Here is a 20,976-nt window from a genome sequence, read left to right on the forward strand (position 1 = left end):
CTTCATTTCATGTCAAATTAGCCAAAGACAGAAAGAGGTGGCCTCCTTGTAAATGCAGTTAAGTTCGTATCAGAGGCTCAGGGTAGAAGGAAGGCCTTACAGCAATGGCTTTTGCAAGCATTTAAATAGACGACCGTGTGCAGACGTCAAACTGTGGCATGCTTTCAATTAGATTTGATAGTGTGGAGCAGACGGGCGCAGTTTTTTCCCGTGGGGAGTCGAAAACTGAGCACTGAGGTTTTTTAATGAAAATTGGGGATTTTCACCCCCAGTCATCCCTTTTTGCTGTTTATCTCCCTTTGCTTTCCCTCCCCTCCCCTGTTTTTTTCCGTGGGGAGGGGTAGGGGCAAGTTTTAGAGTTTGAGACTAAAATCCGCTGTTGCTACGATAGCCGCAATTTTAGAAATGGTTGTATTCAGGTACTCACATGCAGTCATCCTATCATAATGTGTAAAGGGGACAGGGTACCGGCTTTGGACTCAACTACACACGTCAGGCACTGGCGCGCGTGCATGATGCACGACAAAGATTATATAGCGCTGCGTTGCGGCGCAAGATGGGTAATTCGGCCATAAAGGTGTTATCGCCATATAATGCATAGGCGCCATTCGAGTGTGAACGTTCATGTGTGTGCGTGCCTGTCGTGGCGCCTGCGCATTAACATGCACTGCGCAGTCGTAGTTCAACCAGAATGGCGCCCATGTGATAACAACGTTTTACGTGTATTCTTGGTGAAGTTCCCCATCTTGCGCCGCTGCGCGGCGCTATACAATCTTTGATTCGCACTGTCAGCGCGGTTAGCCAGGCAGGTGCACATTTGTCGACCGTGGACGTGATGGAGGGACTTGACATAGAGATATGTTGTTGACTAACCAACTAGGCCTAGTCTAAAGTTTCGGGTTTTTGACATGAGTCTGAATGAAGTATGGCAGGGATGTTCCAAGTTGTTTGGTGCTTTAGCAGCCTGTTTGCTGTCGTCGTCTTGGCTGTGAGGGAGAACGTGCGAGTGAACGTGGACATGGTGAACGTCCATTACCAGATGAGCGACAGAAGTCAATGCAGCTCACCGCAGACAACTCATAAACTGTCGTTGCTCCATGGTATTCCAAAAGAAATACTAGACAGGGTCCTCCAAGAACAGTCTTTACAAAGACAGGTTTGGAAGGATTTCCATATATCCGGCCACTATGATCTTGTTTGTAGCTATGACCATGGAGATTTCTAGCCCCACTAGTGTGGCACGGACTCTCACTCCCGATCCGTCCTTAACCACACATCCGTATGCGCAATTTCGTTTCGGCGTACTGAACATTTTCGGCGCACCCACATATCATCGTGGGCGCAATTTCTTTTGCACACGAACATGATCCTTGACCTTTCCGTTTTCTAAAAACCATTTATTTAATGATTTCACTCACGTTATTCAAGTATTTTCCAGTCTTTTTGCCTTTATCTATTCAATCTAACGGGCTCGCTCTTTCAATCACCATCTTTAAAATAAGATTGTTGAACAATACGTCACTTGACCATATGTCTTGACATGGAAGAGCCGTCAAGACGATGAGAGGTCAAGTGACGTATTGTTCAATAAGCGGAAAGATCAAGGATCATGTTCGTGTGCAAAAGAAATTGCACCTACGATGATTAGTGGGTGCACCGAAAATGTTCAGTACGCCAACACGAAATTGCGCATACGGATGTGTGGCTAAGGATGGATCTGGAGTGAGAATCCGTGCCACACTAGTGGGGCTAGGAGATTTCTTACTTCCATACTTGAACAGAAAATGTTCAAAGTATTTTCAAACAAAACTTGAAATACTAGTTTTCACTCCTAAATTAGTATTCTTCATTAGATATATACTTCTTGGTGGTTTTCAAATCATATGATATTTAAGGAATATGAAAGGTGGCGGGAACTTGTGGGCTCTTTGAAAAATACAATGTGGGATCATATGGGATTCTAGAATTCATGAGGTTCATCCATCGCCTCTCTTGACACTGGAGAAGTTAACTATGAGCCCCATAGATTTAGGGATACTCACAACTTCTGGGATTGTTTCTGAAGTCCAGCACTTGTAGCAGTACATGCAGTAATACTCTCATAATAGTATTTTGTTATTGGCTTTATTTACCGGGTGGCAGGCCATCCCTAGAACTTTGGCACATCTTTTTGCCTCCTTAGGAGGTGGAATGATGAGCCCCACAGTTTTATGGGTTGGAGGTAGCATGGTGGGAACTTGCCTCTGTGATATCCAAACATCCGTAGGGAATCATGAACTACAAAACTGGAAAAGTTTCTTTGTTCCAAATTTCCAGTCCATTAATAGTTAACATACAGGGGAGCAGCAGTTTTTAGCAGCAGAAAATATGTCCTGTAAGTTTAAAAATTATTTTAGGGTCTTTTCAAACTGAAAAAAAGTTTTGCAGATTTTCATTAATATAGATAAAAACAAATGTTATCTGTTCTACGGATTTCTAAATACACCAGAAATTTCAAAGAAGTCATGTAAATTTACCCTTTTGATTAACCTGTAAGTTGAGTTGCAGACCTGTGCTTAGTTTGGAATTTCAAAGTTCAACCCTCTTGTGTAATTCAGCAGAGACTTGGTGGAGCAGGCTCCCCAGAACTGAACCAGTTGAGCAATCCGGGTGTAGCTGACTACAAGGAGAGTAGCTGTGCTCATTGTGGGTTGAGCGTCACCCCGCATATCATGGAAACTGTCACCATTGGGGAGCTTGTCCAAGCATGTGGTATGTTCATGGAAAGAAGTGATTTGCAGTACAGTGTGCAGGCCTTACGCCCCAGTGGTACAGTCAATCCAAGCTATAGACCTAATTCATTTGGAAGCCAATTTTGGTCAACTTCCCTGAGTCTGTCACACTCAGTGTAAACTGGTAAATGGTTTGGTGTCGGACATTTTTGGGTTCCTAACCTTTTTTTCGTTTTTTTTAATTTGGCTTAAAACATCACAAATTTTAAATTATTCAAATGTAAAACTCACATTAATTTGTAAATTACAATGAACTTCTGTTTCGTTGTTGTTAATTTACTCTCAGGTTCCCCAAAAATGAAAAGTTAACCTCACTTTCAATTCAAGATGGCTGACTTATGAATGCAGTCTATTGGCACGGTGCACACTACATGTATGCTGCTGCAGTTGGGTTGGCTTAACTGTGACACACATTGGCAACACATGCTCGCAAAGTTCTAATATTGTTTTGTGTAATAAACGAAATGCCTGGTTGGTGTATTTTAGATTAAATCTTTGGGTTTTGAGCAGTAAAAACTGGAGAAAGTTTTATTGAAATATGCTGACTGTAGTTTGGCTCACTACCTGCATTACTTTAGCTGGAATCTATTGTTGGAGCATAACACTCACCAAGAGATCATTGCTTGCATTGTGAGATTGGGAGAGATTGATGTGTATGCCAAAGTTTCTTCCCATTGCACAGAGACGCAGCAGGTTTTTACTTTCTTCGTATGCATGGGATTTTTGTGAAAGTCCTTTATGATCAAACGTTTCTTAGCTCCCCCCAACAAAAGATCACAGCGTAGCGTTTGTTAATTCTGCCATTCCTCTCAAACTTCCTGATGGATTTTGAAGGATCTTGGAGGTTAAGGGTTAATTTATAGGGCTTGGAATAAACACTCCAAATCTGTAGCAGTTCTTTTTTTCCCTCAACCATTTTCCCCTAGTCAAAAATTGACTAGTTGTTAGCCCCAACTAAAAGATCATGCAGAACAGATTTAAAGCAGAATAGATTTTATCTACCTACCAACCCTTTTTTATTGTAGGCCCACCAGAAAGCTATTTTTTGTTCTGCCTTACCAGATAAGACACATTTAGAAGGCAATGACTCAATGCGCTGAACAAAATGGTGATGTATATTGTTTACATTACACGTACATACTAGTATGTATGTTAGACTGAATATTGTCTGTAGACAAATCCCACGAGATGCCATTCCGAGGGGCCATTTACTCTCACGCATCTGTCTCAACCAGAGCGTGCGTGCACTTCGGTAATTGACTACTGCCTATTGGTCAAGGAGAAATTTCACGTACGCATCACCTGCATGCAAACAGGATGGCCCCATAGTAATGGCTTCTAATTTTGGTTGTCGGATTTGTCTGCACATGTAACATCTTGCTTATTTTTGCTGGGAAAAGTCCCGAAACTCCCCCAAATCCACAGCTTTGCAGGAACACAATGACTCGTCCTTTGTGCTTCAAGTTTCAAAGGATGCCCTCTAAAACCTAGTGAGTTGTCAAGGATTAGAGAGTGTTTTTTTTGGTGTGCGATTGTATTTGTTACTCACAGCGTGCCCAACTTTTGACGGCAGCCAAGTGGAACCATTTTTATTTTCTCGACCTGACATGGCCTAGAGCCTTCTCTGTATGTTTGCATTCTGTAATTGTTATACAGTGCAATTTTAACTACATAACATGTACCGGCGCTGCGCATTGTGATAAGCTAGTCATAAAAAGTGAGACAGGAAAAACCACTTAATTGTCTGAGTGAGAATTGAATCACATGCCAGTCGATTATGTGGCCTCTGGCTTTTGAAGAGCATTGTCAAGCAGTGGAGGCACAAATCTGTTTTTATGACATTTTCGAAATTAAACTCTCTCAGGTGCAGTGGTTTTTGTACAGTATACTTTAGTCTTGTAAGTGGCAAATGACTATTTCTAGGATTGCCAAATTTATAAACCTGCCCTTTTTAAATAAATCATGTTTGTCATGTACGTCAGCTGCGCCATATTTTGAAGACACCTGTATGTGGAGTAACATGCATGCATGTATAGAATATTTCCACACTGCATGCAGATGCACCTGCTGGTGTTGTATACACAGTTGTAATTTGCCTTTGATGATGGCATCCTATGAAAGAGATCTATATGTTGAATAATTTCCTCAGTTAGTTGGGTACAGTGGAAACTTGGGCCCAGATAGCATCAGGGGCATCAGTTTTAACAATTTTGCTGGGAGTGGTTTTAACGTTGGCTTGGAAAGGAGAGGCAGATGAAACCAATAGGCCTCAGGGTTTATCTGTTTTGTACCGGTAGATGATTGGAATTTGTTATGACTATTGTTTCACATTTTTAAACCAAGAGAATCAATTCATGCAGAGTGACGTCGTTGGTGCAGTTCCATGTAAAGTGTATTAGAAGTAGTTTTTGAGTCTGTTATATACGTGATACATTTGACCTTTTGAAATACATAAAGAAGGTGGAAGTTGCTTCTGGCAACAGTCCACATATACAGGTGCATGTAATTCATCAAATTATAACTGTTCTTTCAGCAGTGAAATTCAGGGTACAGATGGAAGACAAACCAATTTCATTGATCTTTCCATTATTAACACAATCTCCCAAATATCCACATAAATTGAAAAGCTTCATTTGGATTAGAGAGGGAGTTTTACTCTAACATTGTCCACTCAAAATTAAAACCAGAGTTGCACTTTTAAAGCAGTTGGATTAAAAACTTGATTCTCCTAGTTGTCCGTTAATCAGTGCCAAGAAATATAAAGAGGAGTCCATCTGGATGCAGCCATTTTAGTCATTTGTAAATGCTATAAGCTATTTGCAGTGTAGGCTGTACACGACTTACTGATGAAGAAAGTTCTCAGGAAGATGACTGGGATTCAGACCTCCAACCTCTTGCTACATGTATCTCATGCAAGTGTCTGTATCCTTGACTCCTTGTCATTTGCTATCCACAGAATCAGGAGATGCCCGTATGGTTCCTGGGGCCTGCGCTAAGATGGCAGCATCCTGGGTTGAGGAGACTAACAACCCCAAAATTGTGGAGGTAATTTTGAGCCACTTCTGAGATAAATCATTCTTGCTGTTGAGTATGGCACACCAGAGGAAGTTGTTGTTCATGTGGCATTGTTTTGAGTTTACAGTTCCACAGTGTTGAGTTTGTAAAAGCTGTTGTTTCAGTAAGTGAGATGTGTGTTAAAAAAAGAGAGATGAGGATTGCAAGAGAAAAGATTTTTGACTATTAAAATCTGCCAGTTACTTGTCAATTCAGGGATGCATTCGGCATTTTTGGAACCATTTGACTGAATTCACAAAGAAATTGTAATTTTTATCAATTGGAATTTTAATGTTAGAATGGCAGTCGGATGAAATTAGGATGTAAAAGCAGCCAGTGAGGGTAGCAATAGGCAAAACTGACCATGGTCCGCAAAAGGCAAAACTGACCATACTAGGCTAGAACCCAGAGACAGGGAAAGGGTAGCACACAAACTTTATCGCTGACAAAGCGTGCTGGGCTGTGTACATCCCAACTGTGATTCATGTGAAAGCCATAAAATGTTACTGTTATGCTTCAGTTGCATCCTAAAAGGTCGGGAAAAAATTCTCAAATAAAACACCTGTGTTTAATGTCATGACGTATTATAGCATACAATCTGGGTGGTTTTTTTTCAATCTACTTTTCCTTTCAAATTAGTTTTTTGTGATTGTTATTGTAGGCCAGAACAGTGTGATGAATCATGTTCTCTGTGTGCAAGTATAGAGTAACAGTCATTTTATATGTAAACCCATTCATCTCCGATCTTTTTCTGACTCAATTTTTTTGGGTACAGTTTCATCCATACAACCTTGAATCATGGCGCTGTTTTCATAATTTCTGATCGAGGAGAGTTAGTCATTTCCTTAGATCTATTCTTGACCATTTGTATGACAGTTAAAACTTTCTAATCTTCTTGTCGTGCAGATGTGCACATGTGCATGAGCACCCATGCATGCATGCCGTCTTTTACAATTTTTCAGACCTTGGAGCCGAAGCCTTGTGTCCTCCCTGTCGTGTCTGTTTGTTTGAAAGTAAAGCGGACATTAGATGTATTTCCGATTTTTCCATCCTCTTGGGAGAAGACAAAATATCCATTACCTGAGCCTAACATGTTCTCATTTCAGACCTATTCCCTTGCAATGGTAGAAAAGGGACTTGTCCCTTTTGCCACAGGTAACAGAAAAGTGGACCACAAGCTAGGTGAGTCATGATGTATACGTTGGTGAGCAATATTTTCTTTGACCCTTTACAAAGCCTCTGGTATGTATTTCTTGCCTTCATTTTTCATAGATTTATGTGTATTAAATGAGTTATGAACTCATTAACATTCAGGGTGGGAGTTTCAATTGCCAGTAAGTAAAATCATTTAAAGCCATTTGTTGATTAGTTAATCCGCCCTGAGTTGAAGTGCGCCCTCACCGGCGATAGAAAGACAGGCTTGTGAGAGGTTTTCCATCAGGGTTCCTGCATGTGTTCAGTGCACACACAAAGACTATACATTCAAGCATAAATTTGTAGCGCGTACTCAGCAGGCCCCACGACAAACAGGCATAAACTTGCAAGCCTACACTATAAGTTCCTACCAAAGGACCATCATTTTCATTTAAAACACACCCTCTTTTGTTCCTGCTCGGAGTGGATAGCCTTAATCTGAGTTTTGAGCAAAAGATTGATTGTTGCAGTCTTTTGTATTACATCAAAGAGGGTTTCATATTTGAGCGTTTTGTTGGATTGTGTAGGACTTTTTAAACATCGTACGTCTGTGTCAATTTTCTCCAATCAGCTTATGGTGTCGTCCTTCTCAACACGGGCCATTATGATGATGCCATTATGCACATAAATGAAGTTGTGAAGGAGCACCCAGATCTTGTAGGAGCCTACCACACTAGAGGTGCAGCATATGCTAAGAAGGGTGTACGGGTAGGACATGGCTTTACACTTCCTTTGGAGGGTCTCGCTCATGTAAACGTTTGGTCGTGATTAAGCCAACTCTGTCAGTGTTAAGGAAGTTTTGGAAAATGTGGTGTTTGGAGGCTTTGATGCTTTTTTCTCTACATGTCTCATCGTTGTGCACTTGAATGAAAGTTTTGGTTTTGCGTTGTAATTGAGTGCACTATGTAAACAGGCCTCATTGAAACAATCGTGTATGATACTTTGCATCTGGTGACTGTGCGAGTTTTAAATGACATGAAGATGCTCACTAGGGCACTGGTGCTGGGAATTTTTGTAACAATACAATTAAACCGATTGGCACACAAAACCCTTATTTGTTGGTTTTTTTTTCAGTTTCCAGTGAATGCCGAATTGGCTCTTCAGGATTTCAACAAGGCCATCGAGCTCCTGCCTAGTGCAGAAGAAGGATGGGAAAGACGAGCAGAGGTGAGCGGTCCCATTGACCCTTGACCCCTTGACCCTGTACTCTTAAGTCACCACCAAATCATCCCTCCTCTCCCATTTCACACTTCCCAACAATATGCACTGTGGTCAAAATATCCTCTGAATACACACGGACATTGGGAAGTGTGTATTATGGCAGAGAAGTGTGTTCCCACTGGATTGGGTCTCTGTGACCCTTGACCCCCATATTCCTGTCTGATGTCTGGCTGTGTCCGAAATGGGTTTCCAGAACTACAGCTATGTCTGTTGTCAGTACGCCTCTGCATATTTCCAATGGAGTGAAGACATAGCCTTAGCCTCAGGCAATCGATTGGGATGCATCCTCAGATACCCCCTGAAACTCCCGACATCCTTCAGGGAAGTCAGCTGAATCACTGTCTTGTAACTTACTGTGGATGCCCTTTTCATCTTATTCCAGCACAGCCCAGTTTTCCTTGAAAATCTACTACCCCTATACCTGCTAGTTTCACCTTGAAACTTGGTGAAATCTGGAGCACCCCACTGCTTCAGCACTCAGGGCCGGCCTGTTTTACATGGATCCGAATCTCGATCAGTGATCCCCAAAGCTGGTTCACACCATCTACTTGGCGGCTTCTGGTGTCATTGAATCAATGTCGGATCGCTGATTGTTATCTGGATCTGCGTAAAACAAACAGCCCCTCAGAAAGTGAAGACCAGATGCTCGTCTGTCATCACGACCCTTCTCTACCACGCTAAGAGAAGGTGGCCAGTTTGTCCTTTTCGCACGAAATGAGCAGCAGCATCCAAGAAACAAATGATTCTCTGCCCAGTGACCCAATAGTGTTCCCGTCAGCCCATCATATGGTCACAAGAAATCGGCATACTGGTATCAAGTGCATACATCCAGTACCAACATTCAGGCCCGAAAGGAGGTTACTAAACACTGTACGTGAGCAGTGTGTTGTAGCTGAATCCATCACAAGTCCAGCTACAAGTCAAGTCACAACTCCTGTCACAAGACCAGTCCTGTTAAAGTGACAGGGTGATTGGTGACAAGGGACTGCATTTGTCACAGTTTAGTTAAATAGCTTGTGGTGTGGCTTAAGACTGAATTACTTGCAATGGACTTACATGACTTACCATGACGCACCAAGCATTATCAAGCATGTTCACTTTGCATTATCAAGCATGTTCACTTTGCATTTCTTGTCCGCTCAGGTTTACTCTGCCCTTGGAATGCATAAGGAAGCCATGTCAGATATGACCAAAGCTATTGCCCTCAAGCCATCTGCCAAGCTGTATGCACATAGGGCCACAGTCTACTTCAGAGAAGAGGTGAAATTTACAAGTAAAACCCAACTAAGAAATGGCTAACGACTACAGTGTCAGATAGTGTGTATTGTTTGTAACAATGTTAACACAATTTAAAGGATGCGTTGTGTGAGCCTCTAGAAAGACAAATTTACAAAGTACCTGGCGATTGGAGAGCACAGAGAGAGGTTTGAATTTAGCCTTACTGGCTCCTAACCAGTTTCTCTGCAAGAAATTTTGCAAAGTCTTTTTTTTTCTCTTAAGTAACTCAGTGAGTATATTATGGTAAATCACTGATGCAAAGGTGGATTTTTTAAAGTGTTTTTTTTTTTATTGTATTAAGTATTTACACACTGTGGCATCTTCAGTCAAGACAAAAATATTTTAATGTCCATTCAGTAATTAGGCTGTGGGCATTCGTGAAATTTGTCCACTTGTCAGAGGATATGCATTGTTAAATGACAGCAAGCTAAAGTGCCCTTTGCCTCTATTGGCAAAGTTATTACAATTACTGAGACGGATATTCAGCAGAGGCATTCCTGGATCAGTTCATGAACTGTTTCATCTGTTTCAGGATTATGTTGGAGCAACCAATGATTTCTTGGAGTCGATTCGGATCAACAGACATCAGCCGGAGATCTATCATCTGCTAGGCCTTGCCTTGTACCATCAAGGCAAAATCAAGGCAAGTACAGGGTGACTCAAGCACCTTGGTTTACTCCTCACTTCAGGGGTTGCTCTAGTATTTGACACCTGTGAGTGGCAGTTTGTAATGTGTCAGTACCAACTCTGTTTAACTAATATTAGAAATTGAATTTGACATTCTTCAGAGAACTAGTATCACAGAGGAACATTTCTTGAAGACTAGATGCCTTAAAATCTGACCGTGATGACAAATTGGAATAATGTAATTTCTAAATATGTTGTACTGTTTTCAGGATGCTATAAAGTACTACAATGAAGCACTGAAACTGAACACCCATTTTGTGGACTGTCTGAGAAGTCTGGCCCATGCTTACAGGTGCAGAAAGTTAAATTCAACCTCAGTGTGTGATCATTATGCTGATTTGATGCGGAAAATTTTATCAACAAATTTAGTGTTCAAAGTGCTGTTTCATTCTAGTCAATTGCGCTCACAAAACATTCCCAATAATAATCACTTCTCTTCGGGATATGCCTTTCTGCCATTTTAGCAACAAAGTTTCAGTTAAAATACAGACAGAGCACTTCCATAGAATTCAATATCTGGACAAAAAATCCATCTACAAACCTGTGACCAAAGGAAAATGGAAATAATGGAGGACCCATTGAAACAAAAATTTTCTAGCACATGTATTCATTCCATGAGTAAAACATTTAAACAGAAAGCATAGAAAATGATGTACAGATCATTCTTACACAACAAGGTTGCAATTCTTCCTGAGTAAAATGGCTTATTCTCCTTTGATCAGAGAACTTAGATTTATGTTCATGTCAAGGCCAACATTTATCTTTTGACCGTTTCCAGAGAGCTTGGCAACTTTGACAAGGCCTTGGAAAAGTTTAACGCAGCCCTGTTGATCAACCCCAATCACGTTCAGTCACTACAGCTCAGAGGTAGTTTACTCTATCAGGCAGGCTACCCAAAAGAAGCGTTGCCAGACTTCAAGGTAAAGTACCTGCCACAAAATTCACTCCTCTATCCATGGATGCAAACCTTTGGTGAACCTTGTACTTTGTTATTGATTTTAATATGTAAATAGTTACGCGCTATTTTGCTTTGAAATCCTACATAAATTTATTATTTTGTATTCATATTCGTGCTTCACCACGGCCTCCTTTGATTGACTTCGAGAAAGAACCACTTATTTATTTTGGTTTGGGGAAATGAGATGACCTTGTTCATCATTTCGCAGATTACACTATATCCATTCTGAGTAGTTGTACCTCCTCGTGGGCATCGAAGAGAGAGTTGCGGGGACCATTTCATTTGTGGACGGGGCACCCACTGGGAGATTGTATATTCCAACAGAAATTGGTTGTGCCAAGTGTGGATGAACTAGTGCGTACATTTGATGAGTCCCTACTAAACGGAAGACATTGCTATCGGAAAACATTCTATCTCTTGTTCTAACAGGAAATAGATATTACTGACTAGGGTTTCCTCTTGAACTTCAACATTGTAGGCCTGCACCTCGCTGGAGCCACACAATAATGTGTGCCAATACATGAAGGGGCTGTCCTACGCTGCCTTGGGCCAGTTCTATCAGGCCGTCAAAGTCAACACCAAGCTCAGGGTTCTACACATGCCAGAGCCGGGAAGCAGCGAGCGGGATAGGGCCTTGTATGTCCGAGGTTAGTAGGTGTACCTACACCGCAACAACAATTTGGTTTCGTCATACGTGAGTGCACTGCATTTATCACTTCTGGTGTTATTCATGGCCCTTCTCCAGTTCCTCCATTGTCCATTGGCTACATGAGTAGATTAAGAAGTATTTTGAAGGACATAGTGGGACTAGAGTGCAATCTATTGTGTCCACGTATGGTTTACAGTTGCTACTTCAGAATGTGAATGGATTCAGATCAAAGTGGGATAAATGCCCAGTCCCCCTTCCCTGAGATATTGCTATTAATATGATCATGACATAATGGGGCATTCACATTCCAAATGTATTTTTTGGGCAAATAGCAATAAATCCCACTCTAACAGGTGGCTGATAACCATCTTATTATTAGTCCAAACTGTAATTAACGGCACCACAGTTTCAGTGCACAGCACGATACATCCGTTAGACTGATATCCTCAGCCCTGGACGCCCTCTTTTGACACAGCCATGCCCATCCTGGATGCAGGACCAGCATTTCATTGTAGGTCAAGAAACCAGTCTACTCATCTTGCAAGTGCAAACATGGCTTTCGATCTCAATTCTTGCAACCGATTGTCCTCATTTCTGTTGACATTATGAACACCTTTGATGGCTTAGAAGAAGACATCGTGTTGTCTGAAATCCCACAAAAGTGGGAAAGATCAGAAGACTACCATGGACGAGAAAAACAGCAGAAATTGCGGTATTCTGGCGGTGGCAAGTTACCAGCGAGGGTGTGTACACACACCACGAGGGACAATGCTCGCTTGTGCAATGGAAGTGGCATGTCATTGGAAAGTCTTCAGTAAACGCTTGTACATTATAGATTTTTAATTTTGGCCCCATCTATAAAAAACAACAAAAATGGTGCTGTTCCTAAAAACAGTAGAAATGGATAACTAAAGTTTGGCGATAAAACTCTTCATGTATAATAGAGGCATACCTTCAGATTGAGGAAATATATACAAAGAAACATCAAGGTTTACTTTTTGCTTTTTAAGAAGACATCTTTCAAGTGAAAGTAAATCTTAAATTTCATGTGTACTGCTTCTGCAGCGTGTTTTATTCACTTTAAAACTCTTGAGTTGTATGTAAAACCTAAAAGTCCCATGAGTCCACCAAATGCAAAATGAATTTCTGCACGTATTCTAAAGGAGTTGAGGTTCTCAGTGTTAAAGGAACAAATGGAAATACGTTGCCTTGTACTCTAAGGTTTGCTAATACCTCATTTGGTGTGTTTTTGTGTATACTTGACAGAGCTTTCCCGTTACCTTCATGCCCATCTTGACACACTTGTGAGTGATTACAACATTGATGCTGATCTAGACGGCACTATGAAGGACCGATGGGTCAAGAGTAAATCGTTTGAGACAAAAGGATATGTGGAAATGCCTGGCCTGTCCCCAGAAATTAGGTAGGTAGCTCACTTTAGGAGGCGACCACAGATCATTTGTGGGAGCTTGAAAACTGCCTGAGAAATCAACTCTTAGTGGAATAACTCCCTGCATTTGGTATATTTTCCCCTGAACCAAAAAGTTGAGCTTTTTTATTGGAGTGGTTACCGTTGCAATTTTGGCATCTTAGTTATGACATCTTTTGGGAGTGAAATATTTTAAAACCAATGTTTTTGGTGATCGCGACTGATGTATTTTGTTGTTCACAACAAACTTATTAAAGTTTTGTAAAAAAAAATACCTGCACTTTTGATAGATGAGGAGGTGCTGCGCTTTTTTGGTTGTTTGTTTCTCTTTGTGAATAGTTACTAAGTCTTAATTCAGAAAACTACCCCCAGTGTACAGTCTCTTTGATCTAATTTTGATCCATGCTTCTGATTCTGTCACATTTCACAGTGACGTGGAGGACCTGGACTTCTTGGAGCTCAGCACCGAGGCCCAGCGACTGATCTGCACAGCAGCCCCCACGGGGCACCTTGGCCAGGTGGATGCCGAGGGCTTCCTGCCCAGCCAACGGGCCCAGCTGGCCATGGGTCTGGCCAGCATCGAGGTGGCCCAGACCATGAGGATAGTATGGGACAAGGCCAGCTCCAATAGAGTCTACAGGAACAGCCAGGGTAAACGTTTTGGATGGAGAGACATGTTTGATATAGCAGTCAAATGGAGACGGTAGGTTTCTTTGTTTTGATGGGAGTGTAGATAATCTAGAAAAATGCCCCCAAATAACTTTCTCTCTTGTTTTTAATTATTGTATTGTGTTCAAATATTGGTGACTTGAATGGACTCCAGCTAAAGACTCAACTTGACTCAACTTATTTGCATAATGACTTGACTCAAGTCACCATGTGATAATGACTCGACTCAAGTAAAAAATAAGTGACTCGTTACAACTCTGGCATGTACATTCAGTGACAAATTCAAGTCTTGTGTTTTGACCAATCCAGTGTTTGACCAATCCGTGGGCTTCTGTTAATGGACAGATGGTATAATCAGAGACTGAATTCCTGTAATGAAGTGGTTGTCTATTGCTCTCTGTGACGTGACTGGGCCTTTGAGCTTGAGAACATCAGATGCTCTAGTTGAGATCCCATTTTACCAAGTTAAATGCTCAACTTTATGAAGTGAATTTTATCACTGTTTTAATTTGCTTCAGTTTAATAGAAATATCATTGTTGTTTTCCATCTCATTTTTCATTCGATGTATTTTGTTTGGTATCCTTTTGTGTTTGGATTTCAGAGGAGTTGTCAGAGTAATGTCTTTTGTAATGTACCTCTCAGTAAATCAATTTTCAACGCTTTCTTGGTTGTTTAGATTAGTTGATCCCGATCAACCAGTACTTTGGATTGACATGATGCCAGCGTCTAGTGTAGAGGCTGGGTTTAACAATCACATGAACTTACTACGTGGCCAGGTCTTCAACATCCGATTCAGCAAATACTTCAATGTCATCTTTAACCTCACCAAAAAAATGGTCCTCCAGCGCAAGTGAGTGTGTGCTCATTAATTGGAACACATGCGACGGAATTAACAGCGACATATTCATTAGAGGGGTAGGGGTGACTTGTCCTGCCCCCCTGGACAGGTTGCTTGGGGTGGGTGAGGGGGGGATGAAAGTACCCACTACAGAAACATTCCAGGCACCTTCCATGCGGAGGGAATGATGAATGGTGACAAAAGTGACGATGAGTTCCCCAAAAGTCCTCATTTTGCCCCCCCCCCAACTTAAGACCTGGATGTGCCTCTGGAAGCCAAGATGAAAGTATTGAAATTAGGTTATATGTCACTCAAACTTGTCACTGTTGAATGCCCATCTGAAATAATACATGCAGCATTCTTTATGATCCTAAGATGTGTTGCACTGTTGTGTTCTTTTCATATGTTTTCATTTGTGCCAAGTGAACAAATTTGATAGTTATGGAACAGCAGAGAGGGTACAAGAGCATAGTTCTGATTGGCTCGTTTTGACAGTTAATAAACATTGCATTCAAAGCATGAGTGGTTATTTTCACTCGTTTTAAAACCCAAAAATAATTTCTGAAACTTGAGAAAAAATACCCAAAAGTACCTTCAGTGTTGCCGGTCTTTTCAACTTTGATATTCTTGTCAATTTGTAATAAGGAACTTTACGAGGAGGACATTTCTTGTTTAATAACCCCTGACTATGAATGTTGAGTACTGTTAGTGCAGAGTATTAAACGCTCCAAACTGGGAATAGGGTTTGGCCGGGGTCTCCAAACTCGGACAAAGGGAACTGGGCCTTGTAACAAAATACCGTACTTGGAACAAAAGACAGGCTGCTGGGCATTACCGACATTTTTTCACTCTCGAAAGTGGAGATAACCCAGCCTTGTTTTGAAACAGTATACCATGGTTTGAGGCATTTAGAGTGAGTGGATCACCACCGGGGACAAAAGCTCTCCACCACCGCAGCGATGAGCCACACAGGACCGATGCATGCTAATCTGACCCCTATTGAAAAGAGGTCAGCAGTGCACCAGGTTTGTGAACAAAAGAAAGTTATACAACACCACACAATCTGAGCTCTTTTTACAAGGTGGCAGGCCTGGCTGAAATACTCAGGCGTCAATAGATTTTGTCTGTCAGGCTAGAGTGGCCACCAGATAGTCCTTCACGTGTTTGTAAGTGTCCAGTAAATGAAGATAGGAATTTTTAAAGAATTTTGAAAACAGAAAAAAATGATAAATATTTCAGCTGAGTATCATCAACATTGATATTAAACTGCCCCGGCAGGAAGCTGAGCATCATCAACATCGATATTAAACTACCCCAGCAGGAAGTGGTTAAGGATATCATTTGCAATCGTTATGTGTTACATTCCATAGGGTTGCTAGCTTACAAAAACATTGTCAGAGGGGTCATTCCATGAGGTTGGGGCACAGTTTGTGACGGTGTCTTGCAAGATGTAAAACAATGTCAATTTGGAATCCACATGCAGGGAAATAGCTGTTATTTTTACAGAAGCCATGTAACAATTGACACCGTCACAAATTGTGCCCCAAATTCATTGAACGACCCAGAGACAGTGGTTGATGACCAGTGACGTGTGGTGTCTTCCCTACTCCCAGCCTTATTATCAGCCAGTCCTCACGAGCAGAGAGCAAGTTCCAAGCCGCTCTGGAGAAGGTGAGCAACTGCGAGGAGCTGCTGAAGCTGGTCAAGAAGCAGAAGATGGGAGATGGCCTAATGCCTGGCTTCATGGTGTCCACCAAGATCCCCAGCTACAAGGAGAAAGGACACAAACTAGAGGGTTCCATCTTCTCCCTGACTGGGGATGTGTGAGTAGAGCCGTATCCCAAAGCAGCCTAAAGCAAGGTCAAAGTTTAATGGTGGTTTGCCACTCAGAAGTTGGTAAATAAGGTGGCCATCAGTCTTCAGTTAAAGATTACTTCACTCAGTAAAACAATAACTCACACAGCGATTATATGGCCTAAGATGATATTTTTACTCTTCCAACTTTTGGTACAAATTTGCACCTAGTGATCGAGGTGATGTCTGCACTTTTAACCAAATTATTTCATAATAAGTTTGCATCAACCTCATGAAATACTTCAGAGTTGATGTTGACTTCTTGTGACTTGTTTTCTTTTAATCAGGTCACATTTGTTATGTTTACAGCAAATCAGGTTCCTCAATCCATCAAGATGGTCCATGCTGAAATTAACCACTTAGCCCAAAACCATTAAACGTAAATATCCAGTTCCTCATAGTCTCTCACTTGACTTCTTGCTGGCATTGAATTATTTTCATGTAATTGTTATTCTGTTTGTTCCTTTTTAGGGTAGGTAATGTGTTGTTTTCATTAGACACAGCAACCACTAAGAAGCGCACGGACCAGTTCCACACAGAGATAGATTACATTTGGTTGTTACTAAGCGATGAGATGAAAAAAGCTCACAGCTCCAACAAAGAGATGGTGAGTGCGACTTGAAACCAGCCACAGCAAGGGCCAGTCTGTGAGTCGTACACTTGCCCTTTCTTTCTGGGATAACAAATCAGATTCAAAGATTTGCTTTAGTTGGATGTCTACAGTCGAGTTTTGTGAAGAGGGAAGACATTTTCTACTTTGTCTTTCACCCATGTAGTCTCTTTTTTCCCCCGCACGCTTTTGTCAAATTAATAATTAGACAAAAACTGGCCAACTGACCTGTGTGCATTGTTGATGTTTCTGTTAGCTGGCCACGTTTTTCTCTCCGAATCCTGCAATTCTGTTGTCATTTTTCTTTCAGGATTCCGACTCGGTCATTCATCTAATTCTCTCCATGGTCTACTACTTCTACAACCTCATGCCATTATCTAGAGGCTCTAGGTGAGGACTTGGGGCACATAATCGCGGATACTTGATACAAATGTCATGGGTTTTTATCCACTTATTGAGCAAGACCCCCCCCTTGCCGGTATCCCAGAGAGAGAGGCTGGAGGGCAATTGTTTCATGGGTGCCTGGCATCCTCAAGAAGATTGTTCCAGTTCAATTGGTCATGTTGTATGTGAACAGTAGGTCCCACTCAGTTCATTGCCGTATAGAAACATGCAGTCTCATGTCCACATGCAAAGCCCATTACTTACTGTTACTAAGCTTTATAGACATAAGTGAAATTCAAAACACGTTTATTAGTGACCTAAAATATAAAAATGAAATAAGTTCCTTTTTTGTCTTTTTTTTGGGGGGGGGTGTAAGTTACGTACAGCCTGAGAAGGCCAATTAGAACATTGAATTGAATTGACAATTTATCTTACATGGAATTCGACTTCAAACTTTGCTTATGATTTCCAACCTCTCAAGGTACGGACCGTCAAAATCTTATCAAATTACCTTGCAGGAGCTTTGAGGGAACCATTGCAAGTTTATGCCAAGCTGACCAAGTGTTCATCTCCACTTGTCTTGCTTCATTTGTTTTTCAGCTCGGTTGCCTACAGTGTGGCCGTTGGGCTGATATATGCCATCGGTAAAGAGGTCACAGGTCACATACCAAAGGGCAATATTGTAGACGTGGAGGCGTTACTGTCTGGGGGTCCAGAGAACTTCACTGCCCTTATGAAGAATTGGATGAACATCCGCTGGTGAGGAAAAAAGTCTCTAGGACGGACAAGAATGGATGAACATAACATTCCGTCCTCTAAAAGAAGGATTTTTAACTGATTAGAATTCAACCCAATTGCAGTTCTTGGTTTTCATGAATTTGTAAATGCTCAGAGCTTGCATAAATTGATTTTGTTACTTCTGTCACAGTGTGACGTTAATGTAAAGAAGGCCATTTAATGTTAATGGTCTAAAGTCAGTATTTGCCTACAATTGTGACTCTGCTTAATAACTGAATAGTTTTCTATGAAAGTACAGGTTTTTTCAGGCATCTTTTATTTGATAGAAAATTCATTTTTGTGCCACATATTTCTAACTCCCTATTCCCAAGGAATTCTTCAAAAAACCCTAAATCCTCCACAGTGCAAGAAATCAACAAGTTCATGTCCTGAGTCTTTACTGGAGTACCTCAGCAGATTTTTTTCCTCGCCTTTTTCAATACTGAAAAAACCTAAAAGCTGGATTTTTAAGGAGTTTGGACAGTGGGAGAGTGAATAAATGATCAACATATCACCTGCTGAATCATAACCACTTGTCTGTGATAAAATAATAATGGTTATTTCCCTAGAATAAGTGGTTGTTGCAGCCCAATTTGGGACAGCCAAATTTTACACTGTGGGTCTTTTTCCCCCCCGATCAGGGCATCCACCAAGGCAAATGAACTCCCCCAGGTGTTGGAAACCCTCCCCACATTGAGGACGATGCTGGAAGTGCTGAATGTTGGTTCCAGGGCCTGCGGCATGGCTGGCTTGTAGTGCCGCTCTTTTTTAATACTATCTCATCGTCATAGTTTTTATTTTGTGAAGTTTGTTTAAAAAAACAAGAAGAAAGAAAGAGAGAAAGAGAGAAAAATTTTAAAAACAAATGAGCTTTTCTTCTAAGGCTGGTTTTTTAAGGTGACCATTGTCCATATTTGTCTTCTTTTATGAAATCCATCTTTTTGGCTGATAATGGGCTTTGGGCCAGTATCCTTTTGTCATTCCAACTTTTTTTGTGGTATCGGTGCATGTCTTCTTTAGGGCAATGCCATTTTGATTGTTGATCCCTCAAGACATTTGTCTTCTTGAGGGTGTGCTGAACTACAAAGACCATTTTACTGAAGTATTTTAAAGTAAAATACCATGTACATTGCAAAGTGCTCTGCGGTGACAGGGCTTACTGGATCACATTTCACAAGCTCAGGGGAATTCAAACTTCCAGTATCCAGCTTTCCTTAAGGCAAGCTGGGTAGTTCAGAGAAACATGTGATCAGGAGATTGAAGAATCAAATCCCACTTATTAAAACTGGTGTTGCAGTCGGGTCCGGTTAGCCCAGTGCAACTTGTCGGCTCTCAAGCCAAATCACAAGCTATTCAACTGAGCAGTGACAGAGGCATTCCTTTGCCTCTAGTTACCCCCGATTCTCATGACTGATGTTGTGGAAGGAGTTGTGATAGACCAGACTATGACATTGTACAAAGATTTTCCACAGTCTAATAGAACATTTTGAAGAAACATTTTGAAGATAACACTGAAGTCATCCTGAATAATTCCACTCATAGTTGAAGCACAATTTTTTTTGGGGGGGGTCTTGCCAACAAATTGATTGCCACGTGTCAGTATTTTCTGGGTTTGTTCAAGGAAAAACCCATGGTTCTTTCTGAATGATTGATGATCATGATGGCTATTGAGATGATTTAGGCTAGGGTGATTTAAATCTTCGGGGATTGGGTTTGGGAATGACACCAAAATGTCTTCTGTGAAGAAATATTTGATTTACCGAGTGAGCAAACACGGCAATTTAAGAGATGTTTGTCAATTGTGGTTTCTTGTTTCTGCATGGTTTTCTTTTGGAAACCATCTTTTCCCCAAACTCCTGGGAGCTTCCTGAGTTCAGACGGAGAGGGAAAAACATTTTTAAATTCTGTGCTCCCTCTTTTGGAGAAGCAGTCACTCAGGCTTACTAGTCAAAGCATTTCAGTGATGCTTTTGAAAGAAAATCCATTCCAGAAATCGCGAGTGGATGGGAAATGAAAGTATTTTTTAGCTGTCCAAACTCTGGTCAAGAAATGACAAGTATGTACAATCAGTAGGCTGTACTGTTAAGTCTTCTTGCCTGTATGTGTTGCTGCATTTAAGCTGGTGCTATTTTTTACTGTTTAAAGGAAGGAATCACCGTGGGATTTCACAAGCACAGTACAGATCATGAGCAAGTAATTCATATTTCTACTATGGATATATCTGGATTTTATTGTTTAAGTAGACTCTTTACAACAGGACTGTATACGTTGCAATAAAAACCTTGACAAATTTTAAATTATTGAAGAAACAAAAGATGCCAAATAGATCAAAAATAGTATGAATGTGATTTCTGCTGTCAGCAGCAAAATGTTTTGCAGGATTGTTGAATTGCAGTCCATATAAAAGCTGAATTTCTATTTTTTCTGACTAGTGTCGTGTCCACGCTGCATTTGATATTTGAAGCAGAGGTATATCTTGTAGTTGTAAAAATTTGTCAACTGACGGATATGGACACAGGCACACAGGCAACTCTGGCTTCAGATTTCCAAAAGATTCCTAAATTAAATGAGTGGTAGTTGGGATAAACAATAGAAATTTTGA

At 41.1% G+C, this 20,976-nt stretch overlaps 1 protein-coding gene across 3 annotated transcripts; it reads left to right on the forward strand.

Annotated features, from left to right (window-relative positions):
- Positions 1-578: 578 nt before the first annotated feature.
- Positions 579-20,649, forward strand: ttc13 (tetratricopeptide repeat domain 13). Of its 3 annotated transcripts, none has more exons than XM_022242233.2 (19): positions 581-1,156; positions 2,601-2,751; positions 5,728-5,816; positions 6,932-7,007; positions 7,591-7,727; positions 8,094-8,186; positions 9,384-9,500; positions 10,051-10,161; positions 10,415-10,497; positions 10,984-11,125; positions 11,642-11,810; positions 13,079-13,235; positions 13,672-13,944; positions 14,588-14,761; positions 16,363-16,572; positions 17,075-17,210; positions 17,524-17,603; positions 18,198-18,356; positions 19,016-20,649. In XM_022242233.2, the coding sequence occupies exons 1-19, from the start codon at positions 926-928 to the stop codon at positions 19,128-19,130; spliced, it is 2,703 nt and encodes a 900-aa protein (XP_022097925.1). In that variant the 5' UTR covers positions 581-925; the 3' UTR covers positions 19,131-20,649. The 3 variants fall into 3 exon arrangements, 2 of the variants coding, with proteins under 2 accessions (XP_022097925.1, XP_022097924.1); XM_022242232.2 differs by having other exon boundaries at positions 582-1,156; positions 2,598-2,751; XR_015428032.1 differs by lacking the exon at positions 17,524-17,603 and having other exon boundaries at positions 579-1,156; positions 2,598-2,751.
- The last annotated feature ends 327 nt before the right edge of the window (positions 20,650-20,976 follow it).

The sequence above is a fragment of the Acanthaster planci genome, linkage group LG01 (genome assembly GCF_054643075.1).
Source record: "Acanthaster planci isolate LZ-2023a linkage group LG01, COTS_SCS, whole genome shotgun sequence".
Taxonomy (NCBI): domain Eukaryota; kingdom Metazoa; phylum Echinodermata; class Asteroidea; order Valvatida; family Acanthasteridae; genus Acanthaster; species Acanthaster planci.

Coding starts and splice junctions, on each gene's coding strand:
- ttc13 (XM_022242232.2), top strand. CDS start 926: ATGGCAGGGATGTTCCAAGTTGTTTGGTGCTTTAGCAGCCTGTTTGCT. Junction 7,008..7,590: donor AAAAGTGGACCACAAGCTAG/GTGAGTCATGAT, acceptor TTCTCCAATCAG/CTTATGGTGTCGTCCTTCTC. Junction 8,187..9,383: donor GATGGGAAAGACGAGCAGAG/GTGAGCGGTCCC, acceptor TTGTCCGCTCAG/GTTTACTCTGCCCTTGGAAT.